A 15,037-nucleotide genomic window follows, 5' to 3' on the forward strand; every position below is an offset into this window, starting at 1 on the left:
TGGAGGACGGAGGGGAGAGGCTTCTCTCCCCCACCCCCAGGCTGCTCTCCCTCCTGCCGCATTCTGAGCCCCTCCCTGGGCAGGGCCCACCTCACCAAGGAGAGGGACTCGACCAAACGCCTGGTAAGCAGGGCACGGGTGACGTAGGTGTCCAGCTCGGTGGCTGGGGCCCACGTGCTGGGGCCACCCAGAGCAGCTCTTCCAGGGTCCCTCCCCGAGCAGCCTGGGGAGGCTTCTGTGGCAGTGAGGGGTCCTCAGAAAGTTGTTACTGCCACCAAGGCCGCTGCCACCATCCCTGCTCCTCCCGGGAAGGGGAGGCGGGGGCCGCGGAGATCACCAGTCTGTAGTGATGCCCATTAGGCCTCATGTATCACACAGGGCGGCAGCCTGGTCCTGCGGCCCAGAGCCGGGCATGGGGGAGGGGAGTGCCGAGGGGGGGGTGCGGGGAAAGAGAAATTAAGATGTGGCTCCCGCGTAAGGCGGCGGTGGCCTCCTGTGCTGACCCGTTCTTTCCCCCCTTTCGGGATAAATAACCTTGTCTGCTTCTCAGAGGCTGCGTCTTCTTTTCTCGAAAGGATTTTATCATCGCAGCCTGGTTTCATCCTTGCTCCCTAAAATCTTCAGAACTGATCTCGTGACAGACACACACCACTGAGTGTCTCTGACTGCTTAGAGATCCCTCTTCTTCTCGTCACTCACCCTTTTTTGTCTTTTTGTGTGTCCCCCATTTCTTTTCTTTCTTCTGACCCTTCACCCCTCTCTGTCCCCTTCCACTGCTGCCTTCTTTTCTCTTCCCTCTGCGTCTCCGCCGTATCCATCACTGGGCTTGGAATTCAGAGAGACGTGGGCTTTCATTCACGGCCCCCTACTCGCCAGCTCTGCGACCCGAGCTTGCACGCTGCACGCTGTCGCCTCTGAGACAGATGCGATGACACTGGGTGTGCAGGGGAACGAGTGACGGGTGAAAAACACCTGGCAGGACCGGGAATATCCCCATCCCCACCTTCTGGGCTCAGTGGCCCCATGTTTAAATTAAAGAGGTTCCAGAGATTGTCCTGGACCCACCAGCCCACCCTTGCTACCTCTTCAGATTCTGTGAGTCTCTTAGATTGAAGAGGATGACAAGGTGGCAACAGGAATGGCACTGGATAAACTATATATACATATACAAGTGTCTGTGTACATATAGCTGCATGTATGCATAAACATACATACTGCGTGTACACACACACACACACGCGTTTGGAAGGGAGCCTTTAGAATGGCTCACAGCATAGGATGTTTTTCAAGAGGGTTGACTCTTGTAAACCATTTAGTGTTCAAGGGTGGTCTTGGCCCTAAGGCAGGGGAATGACCTCCTTAGGGCCCTGGTCAGATTCTGACACATCAGTTCTTTGTCCATATGAATGAGCACTTTTTTGGGAGTCCTGGGGACATCCCATGGGATGAGCTTGATTTTTAGGAGACTTCAGAATCAGTGAGGTCAGGACAGAATGTATGAGTCAAATTACAGTCATCTTGCTAACCCACAGCTTGAAAGTCAGCTGAAGAAGTCCCTGGACCAAGGGCTTCTGTGTACTAACCCTGTCCCTGTTGGTCTGGCGCCTTCACCGACTCACTGCCTGATTCATGTTTTCATCCCTTTATCCACTTACTCCGTCATGTATTCATTCACTCATCCATCTAGGTACCCGCTTCCTCCACCACGAGATGCCTCATTCATCATTCACTCACTGTGCCAGTCATCCATTCATTCATTCACTCTCTCATTTCCTCAACCACCTATGCCCCCGTTCACTCTTGTCCCTTTCACTCACTTCACAGATACTCACTGAGTGCCTGCCATCCGCCACGCACAGTGCCAGGCTCTGGGCATAGCAGGGGGAGCGCGGGCAGTGCTGGCCTCGTGGAGTTACAGTCGAGCAGGGAAGAGAGCTGTTGGTACAACAGTCACAAAGCCAATGTGACAGATCTGTGCTGGGTGCCAGTGAGAGGGTTTGGCCCGTCAGGAATGGAGGTTTTCTCCGAGCAAGCGACACGTGGATTGAGGTCTGAAGGGTCACTAACTGGTCATACGCTAGTGGAAGAGGGGCGGGGCTGGTCTCGAGGGCACAGAGGGTGCGAATGCAGGCGGTGTGGGAGGAGAAGTGTGGGGCTGAGACGTTGACGTTGCACTCACAGGCTCACCATTCGTTTGGTTGACGCCTGCTGAGCAGACCCCGTGTGTCAGGCACTGGGTTAGGCTCAGAGAGGAACAGATCCCATCCCTGCCCTCCCAGGGCATCCCTGTTACTGGGTAAAGGAGGGACAGGGGGTAAGCCCAGCACCGGAGTGAGATTCCTCAGTGCCAAACTCTGCTCTCACTCAGCTGCAGAAATCAGGGCAGGCTTCTTGGAGGATTTGAGCTGGACTTTGAAGAACTGGTAGGATTTGACCGTGCAAAGGCAGATCGGGGGGACGATTCAGGAGACAGGATGGACAGGAACAGAAGTACGGAGGCGAGGAAGTGTGGTACTCCCATGCGAAACCGAGCACAGTCCGGTTGGTGGGAGGGTGTGAAGATGGTTAGTGGGAGATAAGGTTGACCAGACCGTGGGAGGCCATGGATGCCGAGCAAAGGGATCTGGACTTGGTCCTGGATGTGGGGAACCTTCGAAAGGTTTCTGAGCAGAGGAGGAGCAGGACCAACCTGGGCTGAGGGCTGCTGAGCGTGGTGGTGCGGGCCAGCTGGACTGGAGACAAGAGGACGGTCAGGGAGACCAGAGGTGGCGCTGCCGGGGCGTTCACTCCTGCCCACTGCCCTTGAGGGTGGGCGTCCCCACTCACTGGGGACCAGGGAGCGGCGGGGTCCACTCTGGGGGTGGGGCAGCCCCTGGCATCAGGAGACGGGGGCTGAGCCACCACCTCACTCTCGGCTTCCCCTCAGGGTCGGAGTGTGCCACCTCGTGCCTGGACCACAACAGCGAGTCCATCATCCTGCCAGTGAACGTGACCGTCCGTGACATCCCCCACTGGCTGAACCCCACGCGGGTGGAGGTGAGTGACTGGGGCCACCCACCTGTGGCTCAGGGAGGGAAATGACCTTGTTGACCACTTACACGCTCTGGTCCTGCATTAGTCCCTCTACATACGTGAAAGCATCTAACTGTCACATGTGCTCTGTGGAGTGAAGACTTGTTCACCATCGTTTTTCCAGCCCTTCCCTCTGACAGGCCCTGTGCTATGGACCTTTTATGTACTGTCCCGCTGAATCCTGATGACAGCCTAGGAGTTAGAGGACTAATGTGCCTAGTTTACAGATGAGGAAACTGAGGCCCCAAGAACACCTAGGTAGAAAGAGCAGAGTCAGGTCACAAACCTGTGTCTGCCTGACTGGAGAGTCCTCACTGGTCGGGACGGTGCTCTTGGCTTCTCTAATATAAGCTCTGGGATATTCCATAGCCTAGGCTTCTGGTATCTTTCCGTGCCTTGCTTATTCGGTGGAAAGCAATTAGTATGTGATACGGGGAACTAGTAACACCAGTTGTGTACGAAGCACCTACCGTGTTTGTGCACCCCCACTGGTCTCCCAGGATGGTTATGTGGCGTGACGGCCACTGTCTGCATTCTCCCCTTCTGGACACTGAGACCTCAGGAGCGGGCGATGGCCCAGGGTGAGGGCTCGACCCCAAGCCTGCATCCAAGGGCTGTGCTCTTCCCACGGTCAGGCTGCTGGAAGGCCATGTTCACATTGGCGCTGGCCGCTCCCACATTCCTGGGTGTCACCCGATCACTCGGGACCCCACTCTTGTCCTCCGGGACAGCACGATCCCAGGCCTCATGTGCCAGCTCTGGGTACTGGCCCCTCACGCTGGAGGAAGTGAGAGAGGCAGGGCTGCAGGGCGGGTTCAGCCTTTCTGCCGGGGCGCTGGAGGCCTTGCCGTCTGCCCGCCCGCTGCAGATCCCGAGGCCGGGTGCACTGTTTCCCCGATGAGCTGAGAGCACGGCTGTGAGGGCTTACGCAGCACTCTGCACCCGTGGGCCTGGCGCTGGGCCTGGCCAGCGGCCCCCTGCGCCCCCGTGCGCCCCAGGGCTCTCCGCCCCTCCTTCCTCATCCTCCCCGCTCCCGCTCTCTGCCCATCTCCAGCTTCATTTCTTCTCCTGCCTCTTTCTTCACGCTCTTCCTCTCCCTTCTACTGATACCTCTGTGACCTGGCTCTGCCTCCCTCCTGCCCACGTTCTTTCCCTCCATCCCCACTGCTCTCTCTGTCTCTCTCTGTCTGTCTCTCTGCCTGACTCTCCCGGACCTGCACAAGCGCACCCTGCGCACCCTGCTTCCCTCACGTCACCGAGCACCCCATGTACTCTGATGGGCTGTACATGCCCAGGCGCACGCACAGAGGCCGTATGTCAGAGTCTCAAGGAAGTTGGAGATCCTCAGATACACGCCCCTCATTGTACAGATGGAGAAACTGAGGCTCAGAGAGGGAGGGGACTGGGCCAGGTCACCCCAGGAAGCAGCGGCAGGATCTTGACCGGGAGCTCCTTGCACTCCATCCCGCCCTGCCTCTACTCCACCCTGATTTCCACCCAGCAAAGGCAGGGACCTACACTCTACACACAGCACAGGAGACCTCGCTCACCTCCCACGTGCCTGGGACCCACACCGGGTTCCCCGACCCGTCTCCCCCTCAGGCCTTTCCTCGCTGCCCCTGGGTGAATTCCCACCCTTCCCTCTGTGAGCCCCAGGCACTAAAGAGTTCAGTTATAATTCACTGTGAAATAAATCTAGGGATTTGAAAGTCTACAAAGCGCCCCCCTCGTCAGTCGCCCACCCGCTGCCTGCCTGCTCCAGCCCCCCACCCAGTTCCCTGGTCCGCCGGCCTTTATTGATGCCGGCCTACCCAGAGAGCCATAACGAGGTTCAGACCTCCACTGGTCTCCGGAGGCCTCATTATCCAGGAGGAAAAAATGTGCTAGAAAAAGGGAGGAGGGCGAAGGGCAGAGACTGATGATTTCCAGGAACCAGGCAGAAAAGCTGGCCTCGCCTGCACCCTGGCCCCTTCTGTGGTGAGAGCTGCAGAAGCAGAGCTGCCGGTGCGGCACTGCCAGGCCAAGGCAGGCCCTGGATCGCTCCTCTGCTTTCTGAGGGTTCACCTCTGAGCGCCAGCACAAGGTAGACGGTCCGGGCCAAGGTTCCGCGCCAGCGACTGTCACATTTGTCCCCAGCATAAGAGAGGGAGAGATGACAGCTGACATTTAATGGATGCCTGCTGTGAATCGGGCATTGGATCAGACACCTTCCAGCCTTGATTTGCGCGCGCGCGCACACACACACACGCACACGCACACACACACGCACACACACACGCACACACACGCACACACACACCTATGAGGTGGGAATTAGACTCCATTTTTTCAGTAGAGGAAATGGAATCTCAGAGGTAGAAGCCACTTGCCTACGAGGAACTGAAGAGGGACCCAGGTCAGCCTGATGCTGCCGTTTACTCCTCCAGCCACCCCTGCAGCCTCTACAATAATAATAATAAAGGCAAAATGTTTACGATCGCTCACCAGCCGGGAAATAATTCACAACTGGCTCTCCACAAAAATACGCCCTCTGATTCGTAGCACTTGCCAGTTCCTGAGGCGTAAATATTCTCACCATAGCAGATTTCTGGGTTTCCAAGTGGCTGTCACTCAACACAAGTAGCAAGAGATCAGCACTGTCGCCTCTCGTAAGCCCACGCAAGCCTGCTGCGACCCACCACTGGCATTTACTGCGTGACGGGCTCTGTTTTAAGCACTTTACGTGTATTGGCACGTATGACGAGAATGAGGACCACCTAGATGAGTGGAATATCAACACTGAGATCACGTGCAGGACTGGTGACCTTCGTGAAGGCGGGCCCGTGCTCACCTTACTTACCCTGGTGCACCCCTCAAGTGCCCAGCACACAGTAGATGCTCCCTATATGTTTATGGTGGCTGAGTCAGGTGACCAGGGTTCAACACCTGCTTGCTATATGTGCCGGAGTTGCCCCCTCTGTGAACCAAGAGCTAGACTGAAATCAAGAGTCACAAACTCACACACCGATGGGAACCCGACAGGTGCGATAAGTGGGTGAAGCGGGCCAGGCATGTGATTTTGTATCTTAAATACTGAGGCAGAGTATTGGGCTGGCCAGAAACCTTGTTCGGGTTTTTCCGTAAGATGTTACGGAAAAACCCAAATGAAATTTTTGGCCAGCCCATAGCAGTAGCAGTAGCAGTAGCAGTAGTATTTACTATAAATACATCAGACAGACACAGAGGGACTTAAAGAAAATAAAACAACTGCCCATGTGCATACTGCCCAACTTATGAAATATTACAAATGCAGTTGAAGTTTTTCCTGTTGAGATTAAGCTCACATGCTAATCTTAAGCATTAGACTTGATCAATTTTTATGTTTGTGTCCACTCGTGAAACCCAGATCAGGGTGGGGACCTTTCCAACTCCCCAGAGAGGCCTTCCCTTCTCCATGGCAGGCAGTACCCACACCACCAAGATATTGGTTTTGCTTATTTTTGAACTTCATGTTACTGGAATCTTAGAGTATATATCTGATGAAATTCTTTTTAGGCATATGTTTTACCTTCATAAAGAAAAACACTCTGTCCTTTCATTTCCTTTAAGTTCTCCCCCCCTTTAAAGCCCCCTCCCACGTATGCAGTTTTGAAAGCAGTAGAGATACAGAGAAACCTTCCTCTAATCTAATAAGCAAGACAGTGCAAACTCTCGATGATAGATGGAAACACCCCTCAAGCTCAGTGCTGGAGAGACTGCAGAGAATGGTGGAGACTGTGGTCAACTATGGAAAACACACGCTGGCTGCCAAAGGGGGAGCCTCTAGCTGAGTGTGACAGTGTGGAAATGTGGGTTCAGTGTGGCCAGATTTTCCTTTTTTTCTTGAGTACAAGAAATCTGGAGTTTTTAAAATAAGAAGTCTCTCATGTTTTATATATTGGCAAGTGATTCTGACTTTTGTTAAGCACTCTGTGTGCCAAACCCAACATTTCTGTGGGTTGTATAGCCCGGAAGCTGTTGGCTTACAACCTCTGGATGAGACAGACTCTTCCAGGCTGGACATCCAGAATCTGGGGTCAGCTTCTCTTCCATCAGCTGCTAAGGAGCACCTCCAATCTGCCCTGCACTGCCCCCGCTCAGGGTGCCGAGAAAGCTTCCCAACAGCAAATGCCACTCACAACCTCAGAGGCTTATCGTGCCCCTAGGTAGCTGGGATCCTGGCTTGTTAAAGAGCTTCTGAAAAAGGGGATGGAAGGAGGAAAGAAAAGAAGAGAAGAGGGCTTCCCTGGTGGCACAGTGGTTAGGAATCCTCCTGCCAGTGCAGGGGACACGGGTTTGAGCCCTGGTCCGGGAGGATCCCGCATGCCGTGGAGCAGCTAAACCCGTGTGGCACAGCTGCTGAGCCTGCGCTCTAGAGCCCGCGAGCCACAAGTACTGAAGCCCGCGTGCCTAGAGCCTGTGCTCCGCAACAAGAGAAGCCACCGCAATGAGAAGCCTGCGCACTGCAGTGAAGAGTAGTCCCCGCTCTCCACAACTAGAGGAAGCCGGCGAGCAGCAGCGAAGACCCAGTGCAGCCAAAAATTAAATAAATGAATAAATAAATAAATTTATTTAAAAAAAAAAGAAGAGAAGAGGAAAGGGAAGGAGGGAGAAGGAGGAAGAGAGGGAGTTAAGGAAAGGAGAGGAAAGTACCATTTATTGACTGTGACATGTAGGCGCTGTTTGTGAGGGAGTTCCATATATACCCTTCACTGTATCTTCACACTCCAAGGAGATAAGTATTGTCACCATTTTACAGATGAAGAAGCTGAGGTTCTGAGAGGTTGTCACTGCCCAATTCACATAACTCATGTGATTGAATCAGGATTAGAACCCAGGGCTAATTCTCATGCATTCTGTTCTGCAAGGAAACTGCCTTACACGTTATACATAATAAACATGTGCAGTACATCAGACAAAGGATGTGAAATTCATTCCTTAAAGAGAAGGCATCAGTACGGGAAACCCTGCCGAGAGTCTGAAGGTCAGAGGTAGAATGGTTCGGACTGAATACGAAGTCCAGCCTGTCCACTGTGCAGAAGGAGCTGTCCTGTGCCCTGGAGGGGAAGCCCGGAGACGGAGGGGTGTGTGCAGAGACCAGCGATTCCTCGTTCACTCCTGGGCACACTCAGACATTCATTCATTTGGTCATTTGTTCATTAACTCATTCAGTGAATATTGATTATGCACCTCCAAATGGTAGGTATTCTTCAAACAAGGGATACAGAGTGGAAAATGCCTAGGTTTTTAAAAAGCTTACCCAGAAGAAAGCCAGAAACTCCATAACAGATAACAAAAGCAAAAATAAATTCCGTAATTCACTCATAGAAGGTCCTATACATCGAGGAAAAATAAAGGGGAAAAGAGGACTCATCCCAGAAGACATCAGAAGGGGAGTCAGGTCTGGGCCTGAGGGTGAGGGGGTCCTTTTAAGATACTTTCTCATGTCTTTGGCTCTGCCTGGGGCCAGACTTCTCTGGGCTTCAGCTTTTAAACACTCTGCCTCTGCTACATTTGTCTCAAATCCTCTCTACTTCTCTGAACCTTGGTCTTTCCATTGGTCAAAATAGTAACCTTTTTTATGCTTACCAGTTCGGGGGCTGGAGGAATTTGAAGGAGAATATAGTTTTCAAACTATAGACGTGGAAGTAAGACAGATGTGAGTTTCATTCCTGACTGTCATTACCTGTATGTATGACTTGGGGCAGGTTATTTAACTTCTCTGTGCCTCAGTTTCCTCTTGTGTAAACCAGAGTCAGAAACCATATGTAAATACTGTATGGTAATCACTTATATGTGGAACCGAAAAATAATACAGATGAATCTATATACAAAACAGAAACGGACTCACAGACATAGAAAACAAACTTATGGTTACTAAAAAGAAGAGGGAGGGATACACATAGGAGTAATCCCATACACATAGGAGTATGGGATTAACAGACACAGACTACTATACATAAAATAGATAAGCAACAAGGATTTACTATATAGCGCAAGGAGTTATATTCAGTATAATAACCTATAATGGAATATAATCTGAAAAACAATAACTGAATCATTTTGTTGTACACCTGAAAAAAAGTACCTATCTCATAGTGATGGTAAAAATGAAATGAGATAAAAGCGCCGAGCACAAGGCTTGGAGCACAATATACCCTTAATAGAGGGTTTTGTGTTGATGAGAAGGATAATGGTGATGGGGTTGTTAGTGGTACTGCGACAGTAAGGATGGTGGTGGTGGTACTGGTGGTGGTGATGATGATAGTGATGGTGATAGTGTTATTGATGACGATGCTGGTGGTGGTCCTGGTGGTGATGACGCTGGTCCTGGTGTTGATGACAGTGGGGGTGGTGGTCGTGGTGGTGATGATGCTGGTCCTGGTGTTATTGATGATGATGCTGGTGGTGGCCGTGGTGGTGGTGATGCTGGTCCTGGTGTTATTGATGATGATGCTGGTGGTGGTGCAGATGGTGTTGATGCTGATGGTCATTACAGCCAAGAAGAAAAGACGGTCTATTCTTCCTGTGCAGCAAGGCAGAGAAGAAAGCTGTCTTACAAAACCTGGTCTGAAAGGGCTCTGACTGGGCTAGAGGTCCCACTGGCATCAAGAGGAACAAGGCTGGCATTTGAGGGGCCCCTGGGATCTCCCAACATATGGTGTAAACAGCCTAGTCTTTCCTTCAGCTCCTGCTGCCTGTCCCCTTTCCCAGTCCTCCTTGCAGACAGAGGGGCCCTGTAGTGAGACAGGTGGGGCGTGCAGCCCTGAGGAATAGTGGAAAATCCAAAAGACTTGGAAAGATAAATAGGCTCATGCAGATAGTATAAAAGTCCTTTTTCTGAACTCACGTCAGGTAAACCTCAACTGACAGAAACTTGTGCAACCACACCAAGACACTCCTACGGATGGATTAAATTAGCTCTCAAATAAACAGTGGGGAGGAATGGGCATCGAGTCCCTCGTGGGTCCTAATTCTGATGTTTTCTACTACTTGAACCATTACCTAAGTGCCCCTCCAACATCCCTGAATTTTGGCCAGGAACAGACGTTCAGACCCAGAGATGGAAGTCTGGTTAAAGCTTCTCAGAGGATGAAAGCAGGTGATGGCCTCTGCTTCTGGCCCCCATGGCTAGGAAGCAGAGGGGCAAGAGAGTAGCTGAGTTGGAAGGAAGGGACACTAGAGTTCTCACATTCCTTCACTTGGTCAATATGTATTTGTTTGCTGTGCTCCATCCTGAATCCGGGGGGAGACAGATGTCTAAAACCAGGGCCTGCCCTCTTACCTGTAGGAGTTAGTCCTGGGTTGACCATTTCTACATCATTTATCTCAGTGCTTCATCACAGCAAGCCTATGACATTTTCAGTACCCATTTCACAGATGGGAAAACCTAACCTCAGAGTGGAAACTTCAAGTCAGAATTGCAACCACGTCTGTCATGCCTCATGGCTCAGTCTTTCCCATACATAACCTTCTTGTGTTTTAGGAGAAGGTAGACGGTGTCAGCAGAGGCAGTAGGGGCTAAAGAGTAGATCTCACATTGTGAAACTGGTTGGCAGATCTTCAAGTTAAGTTGTTTGTCCAAGATCTTTAATTAATTCAATCTACACTAAACTGGTCCTCTAAACTAGATGCTCTGCTAGGCATCGTAAATGCTCTTCCGATGCTCTAGAAGAGAGGAGGACAGGTAAAGAAAATAATTGTCCCTTGGTAAAATCATCTCTATCTTGAAATGGATCCATTCATTTATAACATAAATATTTGCTGGCCATCTTCCTTGTACCAGGCACCATTCTAGGCATGGAAAACCCAAGGGTGAACCAGAGATGCAGTGGGGCAGAGAAGAAAGGTACCCAACCCAGCCAGATCTTGGAGTCACGGGATTCCAAGTTCACCAAGAAACCTAATTACAGTTTTGCTCCCATATAGGTCTGCCCTTGGGGAGAGAATGGGCTGGTCCCATGGATTTTCCACATTCTAGCCCATGTGAATGTTCATTTCTTAATTAAAATTAATCAACTGGCCTTCAGCCAGCAGAGAGAGCCCTGATCATAGAGACTTGCAGGGCTGCTCCCTGGCACAGTCACCTGTCATCGCAACTCCAAGCATTTGCCCCCAGGTTATTTTAATTTGCTTTTATTTATTTTTTTTTAAGAAATCATTGTAATATGGCATGAAAAGTAAGGCATCTAGGGCAGAATAGAAAAAGGAGCTTCTAAGATTGTTATGTTAGCCCTAGTCCTGATGCTATTTTATCTTCCTAGTTTTATTTATATATATATATTTTTTTAATTAATTAATTTATTTATCTATGGCTGTGTTGGGTCTTCGTTTCTGTGTGAGGGCTTTCTCTACTTGTGGCAAGCGGGGGCCACTCTTCATCGCGGTGCGCGGGCCTCTCACTATCGCAGCCTCTCTTGTTGCGGAGCACGGGCTCCAGACGCGCAGGCTCAGTAATTGTGGCTCACGGGCCCAGTTGCTCCGCGGCATGACCAGGGCTCGAACCCGTGTCCCCTGCATTGGCAGGCAGATTCTCAACCACTGCGCCATCAGGGAAGCCCTCTTCCTAGTTTTATTTATCTTTCTTTTTTCACCCACTTAAAAAGAAATTATTGTGTTGGATTTTATGTTATGAGCTGCCTTAAATCCTTCCCAGAACAATTGCTTGGTTTCAGGTCTTGGTTCCTTTACTTAACAGCTGTGGAGCTTGGGGAATTTATTCTCCTTATGATACAAGATTAATGCCCACCCCACTGCATGGTGGTGAGAAATAAATAAGATAATGAGTAAAGCAGTTAGCACCATGAATGCACTCAGTACATTTTAGTATAATAATAATAATTATTATTTTATTACGGGAGGCTATAAGTAAATACATGTATGTACACCTGAAGCTCTGCCTGAGAGGGCCGGGCGATCACCACAGAGGAAGGTAGTCTTTTCTTTTTTTCATTCTAAGTTTACATATTCTGTATTTCTTTTAAAATTTTTATTGGGGTGTAGTTGATTTACAATGTTGCGATAGTTTCAGGTGTACAGCAAAGTGAATCAGTTATACATACACATGTATCCACTCTTCTTTAGATTCTTTTCCCATATAGACCATGACAGAGTATTGAGGAAGGTAGTCTTGAACAGAGATGTAAAAGATAAGTAAAGATTCTCCAGGTGACAAGATGAGGAAGGGCTTTCAGTGAAGGAGAACGGCAGGAACAAAGTCACAGAGATACGGGTGTGGGCAGCCTCAGGAACTGGGAGCCTAGCCCGCACGGCCCGGTGGCAGGTGGATGCAGAAAGGGTTCTCTGCATCTCCAGGGTTCCGAACCAAAGGTTATTTCATGCATCCTCCAGGCCACTGCTCTCAAATTGTAATGTGTATCGGCATCACCTGGGAGGCTTGTTTTTACAATGCAGAGTCCCAGGCCCTGGCCTCAGAGATTCGGACTCTTTAGACCCAAGGCGGCGCTGAAGAATCTGCCTTTTCCGTGTGCCCCAATGTGATCATGATTAGAGTGGTCCTTAGCGCCTACTTTGGGAAGCCCTGTTCCACACCATTCTTCCATCTTCCTGCTGTAGCCACACACACGCACGTGCACGCACACATGCACGTGCACACACTCACGTGTGCACACATGTGCACGCTACCCTTCCTCCTTCCTCCCACCTTATCCCCGACTCTGTCCATGGGGCAGACGTCAGCCAGGAATTTTCTGAAGTGTCTTTCTGATCATGTCTCGGTCCCCCAATTCTCCTTCTCCTCAGCCCTTCTTCCTGCTAGGGGAATACAGAATCGTGACACCTACGGTGAACACAAAACATTATTTTAGTCTTATGGATCCTGTTATTGCAGGTACCTGGGCAAATTCTCCGTGGAAATGCCAGGGTGAGGCCAGCACTTGGAAGATCCAAGAAGAGGGCTGGGTGGTTGAATGTGGTACCAGCCCCAAACCCATCTGACCTCTTTCTCCGTCTCTCTGCAGAGAGTTGTCTGCACAGCTGGTCTGAAGTGGTATCCTCACCCTGCTCTGATTCACTGTGTCAAAGGCTGTGAGGTGAGTCCCTCAAAATGGTGCTACAACCATTACTGTTATTGTTATGTTAATCATGACTTCCATTTACTGTACCTACTAAGTGCTATAAATATCCCTTTAACAGACTTCTGGGACAGGAATCAGCAGTCCCACTTTATAGGTCATGGAACTGATGCACAGAGATATCAACAAACACACTCAAACCTACATTTAATGGCTAACAGAGTCGGGATTCCAAGCCAGGTGTTTCTGGCTCCGAAGCCTGTGTTCAACATAATATTGCTTCCGTAAGGGAGGTTGGGAGGGACGAGGCCATATTCATTTAGTAGCTACAATATGCCCGGCACTTTACCAACATTGCCTTATTTAACTCTGACAGAACCACATGAGACAGTTTCTGTTTTTTCATTTCTACTTTTCCTGCAACCATTAATTGCAGATCATTTCCTTCTGCCATATGTCTTTGTCATTCACGCATTCTTCAGCTCCAGAGGTAATTTGGACACCTTAGATTCAACCACTGAGCTGAAGGTGGAAGATCCCCTCTGACCCTTCAGTTCTCTCACTTGGCAGTGGAACCATTCCTTGGAACTTGGCATTTTGGAGCTCTGTCCCTGGGTATCAGTGACAAGCTTGGGAAGGGGCAGGGCCAGGGCACTTGGCACGTCACCTGTGTTCTCAAGGGCATGCTACTGTCCATGGAACTCAGAGACATTCTGTGCACCCCTATGCCCCCTGTGAATCTTTTCAGCTGGCATGGAAAGGAGGTCCCAAATCACATTCAGGTGGATGTCCAAATCTCTGTGGTGCCCCCAGGCCCCCCTCAGGAAAATCCAGGTGAAAAGGACTAGATTGTGCTCTAGAAAACTTTGTATTTGATGAAATTCTTAAACTGTCACAACCAGACTGTTCTTCTAGATGATGGGGAAACTGACACCCAGCCAGCAGCCGGGTCTAACATTTGATAGAATGCCAACTGGCACAGCTCTTAATGCCATCTACCATCCTCATCTGTTGTGTAGACTGGAAAAAGAGGGCCAGAGGGGGGATGCACTGGCCCAAGGTTACCGCACAGCATACCAGACACAGAGCCAGAGCATGAACCCAAGTCTCCTGACTTCCAGGCCCGTGATTTCTCTCCTCCACTAGGCCACCTTCTGCCCATGAACCGTCCCCTGACCTGTAAATGTCACAGGACAGTCCCTGGGTCACATTTCTTTCTGTGTATTGCTTAGGGAATCCCCAGGGGCATCTCCTCAGGGCACAGGACACTGCAGTCTTTAAAAACTCCCGTTCTCTCAAGATTCAGCAGGAGCGACAAAACCAAAGCCAAGGACCTGAGGCAGTTGCTTCCTTACCTCTCTCTGGATCAGTCCAGGATTTCAGAAAAAGGAAGCTTGGATTACCTGGGCACTCGTTCTGCTGAGTCGGCGGTCTGGGCAACCCGTGTGACAGCGGAATTCAATCCCGTCTTTGACTCAGCACTGAGGCCTGAGAGACCCACACCTGTCAGGCTCTGAGCTCTGCCAGGGATGCTTATCGCCTTTGCCCTTGCAGGTGCCCCCTCGTCTCCTTTCCTGCTTAACTTAGAGCTAATAGTTTCTCTCTTATCTGGGGCTGAAAAGTATGCTTAGAAGAGGTACAGCTGCTGGGTCCAGGGAGAAGCCATCAGCCTGGAATGTCTGCAGGAGCCAAGATTGATAAAGGGTCTTGGGGCCCTTTAGGCCCCTGCTCTCTGCCCCAAGCTGTGTTCAAAGTAGTCATTTACTTACTTGTTCATCAAAGCTTCACTGGGTGCCTGGTATGTGCCCAGCACTACCCTAGGTACTGAGAGTACAATGGTTTTAGTCAAGTGAAAACAGTACTGTGTTCTCCCTGACTCACGTGGATATCTTCTTGCCCTTCATCCGTCCATC

At 50.5% G+C, this 15,037-nt stretch overlaps 1 protein-coding gene across 4 annotated transcripts in view; it reads left to right on the forward strand.

Moving 5' to 3' along the window:
- Nucleotides 1-15,037, forward strand: part of PAPPA (pappalysin 1) — a gene marked incomplete at its 5' end in the record, with an annotated part of 543,378 nt that overhangs the window by 493,159 nt on the left and 35,182 nt on the right. For all 4 annotated transcript variants that reach the window (XM_079927208.1, XM_079927210.1, XM_079927209.1 and 1 more), the window contains 2 exons: nucleotides 2,927-3,036; nucleotides 13,071-13,142. In XM_079927208.1, the coding sequence (XP_079783334.1) occupies nucleotides 2,927-3,036; nucleotides 13,071-13,142 (182 nt within the window). The remainder of the gene's footprint in view (nucleotides 1-2,926; nucleotides 3,037-13,070; nucleotides 13,143-15,037) is intronic.

The sequence above is a fragment of the Stenella coeruleoalba genome (genome assembly GCF_951394435.1).
Source record: "Stenella coeruleoalba genome assembly, chromosome: 7".
In the NCBI taxonomy this organism is placed as follows: Eukaryota; Metazoa; Chordata; class Mammalia; order Artiodactyla; family Delphinidae; genus Stenella; species Stenella coeruleoalba.